Source organism: Aegilops tauschii, chromosome 6 (assembly GCF_002575655.3).
Source record: "Aegilops tauschii subsp. strangulata cultivar AL8/78 chromosome 6, Aet v6.0, whole genome shotgun sequence".
NCBI classification, from domain to species: Eukaryota; Viridiplantae; Streptophyta; class Magnoliopsida; order Poales; family Poaceae; genus Aegilops; species Aegilops tauschii.
In genome coordinates this window covers 131301599-131310868 of record NC_053040.3, presented here as the reverse complement: position 1 = coordinate 131310868, position 9270 = coordinate 131301599, and the positions used below count along the sequence as shown (strand labels likewise).

The 9270-nt window shown below is 41.1% G+C and overlaps 1 protein-coding gene across 4 annotated transcripts; it reads right to left on the bottom strand.

Annotated features, from left to right (window-relative positions):
• Positions 1–310: 310 nt before the first annotated feature.
• LOC109745122 (protein RRC1) lies at positions 311–8598 on the bottom strand. Of its 4 annotated transcripts, none has more exons than XM_020304257.4 (18): positions 8365–8591; positions 7796–7870; positions 7559–7691; positions 7361–7406; positions 6036–6087; positions 5817–5957; positions 5423–5542; positions 5161–5326; positions 4934–5046; positions 4736–4807; positions 3796–4017; positions 3249–3307; positions 3085–3163; positions 2852–2989; positions 2140–2364; positions 1280–2058; positions 1002–1174; positions 311–802 (listed from the first exon to the last, which is right to left on the bottom strand). In XM_020304257.4, the coding sequence occupies exons 2-18, from the start codon at positions 7853–7855 to the stop codon at positions 537–539; spliced, it is 2844 nt and encodes a 947-aa protein (XP_020159846.1). In that variant the 5' UTR covers positions 7856–7870; positions 8365–8591; the 3' UTR covers positions 311–536. The 4 variants fall into 4 exon arrangements, with proteins under 4 accessions (XP_020159846.1, XP_020159847.1, XP_073357280.1 ...); XM_020304258.4 differs by having other exon boundaries at positions 8346–8561; XM_073501179.1 differs by lacking the exon at positions 7361–7406 and having other exon boundaries at positions 8346–8598.
• Positions 8599–9270: the final 672 nt, after the last annotated feature.

The following is a 9270-nucleotide window of genomic DNA, read 5'->3' as shown; positions in this document are numbered from 1 at the left end:
CGCGTCCCTCTAGCCACGCCTTAAGTTAGTACAAAGTTAGGTCATCTATTTTGAAACGGAGGGAGTAGCATCCAATACACCGGTCTGACTGAGAAAAGCATAGAGCGAATGATCTTAATATCCATGGGTAGAAACGTCTGGGTCACCGATCAGTATCCCACTCCACATTGGCTGTGATGAGCTCACAAACCGTATGAGCGGGGGTTGCAGCAAGGCACACAAAATCTCGTGGGAGCCAGTTTTGTTGCCATACTGGTTAATCGGTTGGAGCAGATAAAAACGAGAAACAAAGAGAAGCACAGCAAATCCATAAACTTGCAACCGATGCCATCCAAGTTCATTAAGCCGCAGTCCATGACGACAATAGGCAGCATTTCAATCATTCAAAGTCAACATTAGATGTTTGATAACACTACTTCTGTTCCTGAAACTACAAAAAATAGTTCCTCAGCTGACCCCATTACAAACAGGTTCGAGGAGCCCATGCATGGCGCGTTTAGGCAGCCCAGCTCATATGAGTGCACAGCAGGTTCCGATCACCTTCCCGTTCTCCTGTCCTTTTCCCGGTCTCTGCTGCTCCTATCGTGGTGATCATCCTTCCCTCGGCCTGAGCTTTTTTCACGTGCCCTGTCTCTCCCGGCATCATTGCCATGCAATCTGCCTCTGCTGCGATTGTACTCTCGGTCTCTATCCAGTGATGACTTCCTTGAAGGACTACGGCTCCTGCTCCGGCTGCGAGGCCGCTTCCTGGAAGAATCACGTGCATCATCCGCCCTTTCTCTCCGTTCCAATGATAGTCTCTCTGGAAAACAGAACAATGTTTATCTTATAAGATACGCACCAGGATAACAAAAAGTTTGAGTTATGACTTGGGTCGTTATCATTATCAGATGAATTACTAAGTGAGCTACACAGTAAGTAATAGATGGATGGATGTGCGAGAGAAACGGCATTTCTATTATCAAACAAACAGGGTATTCCCTTCCTGACTTCTTACATACCAGAAGACCGCTTGCTGTTTGCACCATCTATTGAAGACAAACCATAATCTGATTGAAGGCGCCTCCGGTGGCTGGCAACCTTCCTCTCAATCTCTTCCATGCTATGCAACCCCTTCTCCTCGAGAGATTCACGATACTGCATTACAGCAATCTCAATCTGCCTTAGCTTCTGCCTGTAGATCAAAAAGGAGTTGCTACTGTAAGTAAGAAGAATGTGCAACGTAAATCAAATGGTAGAATGGTTAAACATTTGCTTTTGGGGAGGGGCGTGGGTGTACCTATGCTCTTCATCAACAATTGTATCTGGATGGTGAATTGCCTGATCGGTACTAATTTCAGTTGTGTCCACTTTCCCAGAATCACCAGCAATATCACTTCCAGATGAATAGCTTAATCCCAATCCTTGACCATTTATTCTATCTTCATCATTGTCATTATCCTCTCGGTTCCATTTAGAAGCTGGCAAAACAGGATCAGCTTTCTGCTTCTTGCTTGAAACTTGTTCGGGTTCAGCAGATACGCACTCTCTAGAGCGTCTTTGGCCTGTTTGCATACTGTGACGAGAGAGCCCCAGCATATCTGATTCACTGTCACCAGTACCATCTCCAAGCCTACGAGCATTCAAACCAACATCCTCTCTTCCAGCTCTATGCGGTTCGCCTTGTACATATTTCATGGCAACGTCTTTCTGATATACTTGCTCCTTCTCAGCCTCTTCCAAGCTGAGCAATCTGGCAACCATCGTCTCTTTACCACCACAAAGTGAGAGGCCATTATGCCTACAACGACGTTCAAGTTCAGCAAGTGGAAGACTCAACAGCTCCTTCGTTGCTGCTGCCTTTCCTGTGGCCAGGGCACCATCTTCATCAAGCCTAAACCCATTATTATCCTCGGAGCTAGTTTTCTTTTCAATTTCTGGTGCATCACCACATAGAGAGTGGAACGAGGTGACCCCAGAGTTGCCTGGTCTAAGAAAGGTAGCTTTTAGCCCATTCAGATATGCATCAGAAAACAGGAACCAGTCTGCCCATACTTGTAGAACTTTCAAAACCCTCTCCTGCAAAATAATGAACTATTAGTCAGAACATCAAAGGAAACCAGTTAATCTCTGCTACATGAGAAATCTAGCCAGCATTACCTTCAGAGCTTCAGCAGTAATCCTTCCTGTGATACTGCAATACAAGTCATTGAAGCTCTCCATGACATCAGGTATAGCAGCCTCAAACTTGGTTCGAAATGCAGAGGCATTCTTCACAGGAGCACTACTGTTATGAAGGATGTCAGACACTAGCATAAGCCGTGCAACCTTAGTTGGGATAGGTGTCTCCTTGAGTGTCAAAGATTCTGCAAGAACCTCGACAATCTACACAAGACAAGAACCAATGTGTTCTCATGAAATATGAAGAACAAAATATACTTGAAGTGCACAACAATATTCAGTAGACCTCTGAAGTGTAGTTCACGACAAATAAATGACATCAAGCAGAGAATAAAACATGTACAGATATTATATATAAGACCAGACGGTCCTGATAGTCAAAATGTATCACTATATGTATTATATTGTTTATTTACTCTCCTTGGACATAAATTTAGGCCTCATCAAAAGCATATGTTTAAAACAGATAGTTCATCAAGCTTGCAAAGCACAACCACAATCAGGTTTACATCATGCTATTAGCTAATCTCAGAGTGGTCACAAGTAATAACAAGAAAGAGCCATTAACAGGACGCGTGAGATCAAATCAATCAAAACAATATAACAAACTCATAATCATAAGCTATAGATAATTCAAGGCAAAAAGAAGAGAGGAATTAGCTGATTAGGTCAAATGTGCAAGGGGTACTACCTCTCCAGCAGCATCAGCATTATCCAATGCAAATCCCATAGCTGCCCTTATCTGACTTCTCTCTAATGTCAATGCACGCAACATGTCCTCAAATTCATCACGTTGTGTCTCAGTCAATGTGCGCTCCACTTCGACACGCTGGAGAATGGAACACAAATTAATCATGTAATGGACACCATCTAAAAGAAGGCAAAGTAGAAAAGAACATCTGACAAGGTCCAACCAAACCTTACCCTGGTTCTACCAGCTGCATAAGTAGATTCTTTTTCACGATCAGGACTTCGGCTGGATGGCAAAGCAGGTGGAACCCATCTAAAGTAACATATTTAATACAAAATTGTCAGATCATCGATAAACACGGTTACAAACACATAATGGCACTGTTCGCCACTATTACCTTCCACTTCCTGTAATCATGATAAATGGTTCTGTTCGCCATCGTTGTAAAGTATCGCCCTGCGTTCCAATATCACAAGAATTTATATTACTGTCATATTGGTAGAGTGATCCCCATAGAGCTAGCTCATACATGTGGTTTGCATATGTAAGAAACACATGTGTCTGGTTCCTATAACAGTCTTTCAAGCCAAACATCAGTAGACTGCCGAATTTTACAGAACAAGCTGATCAGGACATACTAAGGAAAGAACATAAATTTCGTTGAACTAAATAAGGAAAGAACATAAATTTCGTTGAACTAAATAATTGTTCATTTGGACCAATTACTAGGTACTCTCTTTGCAAAACATATACACTGGTAAAATGTCGTAACGATAAACAAAAAATATGCATCTGTATTGCAACCAAAGATAGCACATACAGACAGCTTTACTATCACCACGTGAACAAAATAACGGAGATTGAATGGACAGAACATACAGTCTTCTATTGTTAGATCATAAAGATAACATTGAAAATGTAGAAGTACAAAAAACAATTGATACCTGAGCAAATGAGTATAACCGCCAAACATAGTATGTGTGTTCTTTAGATTTAAGATCAAACAAGAAGTTAAATAATGCTTTTCCTCGTCCTCGTTCCATTATAGCTTGTTCAAAAGCACATCCGCCATCAAGTACATGCAGGGCCATTGTATCAATCACATGCCGAAGATGTGAATCATCTGGCGGAGCAACCATTATATCAGGAACATTTGGAGTAAGCACCTGTTAAACCAAATGGGTCAGCAAAGTGAAATTACATAAGGATATTTGACTAGAAAACTAACATGCCAACATCCTTATCGATGCAAAACTTATTGGATTCTATCTAGGCTAATGAAATAGTACAGAACATAGCTGGCAAACTCACATACAATTCAGTGCTGGTAAAAGAAGGTTTAAAAAATCATATTAAAAATTTGACTGAAAACAGTACATGACCCGATCAGTTATTGGGAGGAACTGGTTTTCTCACGAATGGTTCCAATATGTATAAATTTGTAACACAAACTTTTGAATTTGACCAGGGCATTACTATTCGACCATTCAAATTCACATTTTTCTCAGACTGGGATTATTTTTCAGGTAGTCATTAGGATATATTTAATCATTACCCCAGTGATGAACACATGTGGAAGGACTACAAAATTAATGTGACACTGAGAACAGACGAAAAGATATTCCATAAGTTAATTCGTAAGTAACAAGGGAACATAGAATTTTCTCTCATTCCATAGAATTTAAGCACTCATGTTTTCTGAAAAAAATCTGAAATGATATTATGATCTATTATGAAAATGAACCATTCTTCATCCTTCAAAAGGTCTCAATGAAAAACATGGGAAAATTTTCAATGATATTGCTTTATTGTAAGGATGGCATGGATATTAAGGCCACAACACAGCATAAGGACATTTGTAATAAAAACTAAAAAGTCACGAACCAGCTCTGAGGTTTGTTGTGTAACAGATGCAACAGGTGGACCTCCAGGACCAGATATGATGACAGTACCACCCTGCATAACATAGAAATACAAAATGTCATCAACAACAACAGGAAAACACCAAAAACATGCAAATATACTTGCAACTTCCACAAAAATTACAAGTATTACGTAGGACTTTGGGATGAAAAAATCAACCTCCTTGTTTCTGATCGCCATGTGTCCTGGAGGAGGAGCAGGTAGTGCTTGTGATGGAAGAGCAACAGATTTCCCCCACCCAATCTTCAGCTCATAGTCATACACAACAACACCTGAGATAAATAACTCAGTAAACTGGAAGCAGGAATACTAGTAGTACTTCAAAAGTATGAATACGTTTCAGGTTCCTATAATATGATATCCACTATATGGAAGTGCACAGTAACCTTGCATTTCATCCTTGGCTGCCTGTCCTTCTGCTCTATTCATGAATGCAACAAAGCCACAATGCCTTTGCCTTTTGCGTTCTTCTTCTGTTCGAGGCCACATGATCTTGACGCTTGCAATAGGTCCAAACCGACCAAATGTCCGCAGAAGAAAATTCTCATCCACCTAACAGCATAAGGTTTACATTGCATGGTTAAGATAATCATGATGCATGTACACTTAAAATTATGTCTAGACACAACAAGTAGTGGGGAAATCAACCTTAGGAGAGAGATTGCCAACATATAAATTTGTGGTTTGCGGATCTCCATCATCAAATGATCCTGGCAGTCTCCCAGTGGGATCAAATTCATCTGGTAGTTCATCAAAACGGCTAGAGGGCTGCAGGAAATGGCTTCAAGCATCAGTATACAAGGACAAACTACAAAGATTCTGAGAGGGTAATGGGAATCAATCACAAATATATCTTATCAACTGGAAACGTGTTAGAAAAGTGTTCCTCCAAGTTAGCAAACAGGATTTATTTTCACATTCTAGTCGCCTAACAGGGAGTAGTACAGCATATAATCAAAATTACCCAATCATTTATTTCATATTACGTCTAATAGAACGAACCAAAAGCTTCACTCTTAACATATACTAAAACAGAACCTACCACGAAGGTGTCACCATGTCTACTGGCACGTTCTTGATTACGCCTTTCGCGAAGCTCTTTCTCCAGCTTCAATTCCTCCATGACAGTGTCTATTGCCCGTGGCTTTCCTCTTTCCTTTTCCTTTGGCCGCTCATCTTCCTTCTGCAGGTCAAGGTAATGCTCAACCGAAGAACCATACTGACTACAGACGCAATCATGAGAATAACGTCAGTGACAAACCTTTTTCTCCGGTTCTCTCCCAAATGAGGGTGGCACAAAAGATGGGACATACCTGGATAAAAATATGCTATGTATAAGGTATGTATTGCGCTCGTAAGTTACTATGCCGCATATCATTTGTACGCTAGATGACATGGGGTTATGGATAACAGCAGCAGCAAAAGGATATTTGAGTAATTAAACAAAAAAAATACTAATTTACTCTCTACAGGGCTATTTCGGGCATTCTTATTGAACTACTGAAACTTTCACCTTCCACTAATTTGTGTGCTTTCTCTATTCAAAATCATGTCAATCAAATATATGTGCGTACTTTATTAATTTTCCCACAAGTTTGAATCCATTCTAGTTTATATATAGGGAGTCCAATTTATCCTACTATCAGGCTGTGCCTCAATGATTTAGTGGAAACCACGGAACATTCTTAACTTATGCTAGCATGGGACGCGAGACAAGTAAAAGTCAAAGTAAAGCTCCAATCTGCATTGCAGTTTAAGAGTACCTACATTTTTCCACGTTTGAATAAAATAATAATATAATTAGTTGAAAGCATCGGGTTTTGAAGCAAACTCATATCAGAATTAGTAAACGTTTGCTGCAACTAACAAAATTCCATGGCTTGAATTTTGGATGTTGGTTCAAGATTCTAGGAGAGTACAATCAGCATCATTGACATTCAAAACTTCACAAAAGCTTGACACATTTGGTAGTTATTACATTAATACCATCAAACATGGCATTTGCTGCCGATGAATTATTATTCATACAGGTTTTACAAATTTAGAGTTTTCTCGCAATTAATTCCACTTTGATAGAAACAACATGGATACTCTCTCCATGGTATGTGACTCTAAAAAGTCATGACCACATTAATCGTGTACTATAAACAAAGGAGAACACAAATTCTGTACCCCTAATACATTATCAAGATCTTGAGCATCAGGTCAGCGCAACAATGAATAGCTATTTTGAGGAAGCGCAACTATAGTCTGCACTACAGCATAAATGCAGGTGCATTATGTGTCATGCAATGAGATGGCATGGCTGTTCATAAGGCCAGACAAGACTATTTTCTTCTTCAAACCATGCATATTTTAAATGCATTCAGAACTTGGCAACAAAAGGTAAATAAACTAATAATTCAGGAGTCATAATTGTAACATATAGTAAATTATAAGCCAGAATATATCATCAGGCGTTTTAAAACTGCTCATGCTTGGTCTCTGAAGTCCCATTTCTGGGTATATCAGCACATGATGTCTAAAGATGTAGCCGTGGTGCCACAGGATACCATCTTCTAGAAATCAAGTATTTATTTCAGTTACCTACTGCCCTTCTTTGGAACAGACCCCCTATCTTTGGAATTTCCACCTGTCATCGGCGAATGAATAAAAAGGACAGCCTCTTGATTAATTGGAGCAATAAAAAGAAACAGTGCATATATCCATCATGATTGATACTGAAACTACAAACTGGAAGGTAACCATGGCAAAGTACAGGAGAATGAAACCCCTATCACTAACCTTCAGAATCAGCTCTCAGCTTGGCATTGGGGTCGATAACACCCCCTCGGACGAACTTTGACCCAGACGCGCTCTCACCCTCGAATGACTTGACAAACTCCGCGTACACACGCGCCGCTTCATCTTCCTCCCTCTTCACAATACCAAAGAGTTAAAATCAGATATGAACCAAAAGTGTGTGCAGAAAGCAAACTAAAGTGTCTCAGGAAAGGTTTAAAAGGGACTCAAACCCCTGACCTTCTTCCTCGCCTCCTCGTTCTCCTTATGCCGATTGAACGGAACCTTCTTCGAACTCATCTGGACAATACTTGCCTGCAATCATCACCAGAGGGCATCAGAACCCGACTACTTCAAATATATTTGTACTGCCATATACGCCATCAAAATAAAATCTACACCACCACATAAGAAAACACGCAGGGAAACACATGAACGTGAGGACAGAAGTCATAGTGGTCACTCTTGTGCTAAGAGCGACAGTTCACAGACTCCCGCAGAGGCGCTAAGCCCAGGCACAGGCACACCCACCCCACCTACACATACTTACGCACGCGCTAAAGCGCAATGCGACCTTACCAACGCCAGGCACAAACCCTAGCTCAGTCGAACCCCAACTTTTTGAGGGGGGGGAACAAGCTGATGTTAGATCAAATCGGGTCAAATCCATGGCTAACTGGACAGATTCAAGCGTCTCAGAAAGTAACAAGGGTACGAATTTGATTGCTCGCAGCAACGAACAAGGAACTTCTAGAAGTATCCAGGCGCAAATAATTCAGGGCTTCCGTACCACCGAGAGAAGGACTCGCCTGGACAGATCTCCTGCCCGCTCCACTCCACGCTAGGGCAGTGGGGGGCGGCGCGGCGCGGCTGGAAAGGAATCTCTGGCGCTTCTTCTACGGCGCCGGCGAAGAGAGGATTCGGCGACCGCCTGAGTCGGGAGTCGGCCACGGTAGGGGGAGATTGGGGCCGCTGGGCGGCATATATTGGTCAGGGACTCGGGAGCAAGGTGTGGACCTACACCGTCCGTCCGATCAAGAGCCGGTTTCCAGATCAACCACCTACAGGCTATACAGTCAGGGACGGACACGGGCAGATAGGCCGAGGCCAACCCCAACCTCATGTCCAGTCAAAACCCTTGTTTGAGAACGAAGTTACTCTTGATATATTACTTCCTCTGTAAAGAAATATAAAAGCGTTTCTTTACAGAGGGAGAACTACATGTACGTCTCAAAATGTAAAATGTTTTTTATGTTAGCTGATAGTACGTTTGTCTTTGTCAAAAAATGTTAGCGTAGTTTTTAGTATAATATACATGTATCATGTTATCAGAAAAATTTAGCATAGTTTAGATACAATGCAAAGTCTACACTGCTTAGAGCAACTCCAGCAGAGTTTATTACTGTTTGTATGATGAAAGAATGGACTGGTAGAGTTGTTATTCCCGACGCCGGTTTTTGGCCCCTGGGTGCTCCACCCCCTTATATGAACATTAAATTCAAAAAAATACCTGAAAAATTAAAAAAAAACTGGGATTTTGGGATATTAAACCTGGGTGCCCAATCTACTCCCGTGCGAAGTTTCGCAAAAAAAATGATATTCGTGATACTCTCAGTAATAAAAACAAAAAAAATTGAAAGAGCATGGTGCCCCATGTTTGGTTTTGGTAATTGATGACAATCTCTATGGACTAATGGTTGACTTGAGATACATTT

Coding starts and splice junctions, on each gene's coding strand:
- LOC109745122 (XM_020304257.4), bottom strand. CDS start 7,855: ATGAGTTCGAAGAAGGTTCCGTTCAATCGGCATAAGGAGAACGAGGAG. Junction 5,327..5,422: donor TTGGCAATCTCTCTCCTAAG/GTTGATTTCCCC, acceptor TTATGCTGTTAG/GTGGATGAGAATTTTCTTCT. Junction 5,047..5,160: donor AGCCAAGGATGAAATGCAAG/GTTACTGTGCAC, acceptor TATTTATCTCAG/GTGTTGTTGTGTATGACTAT.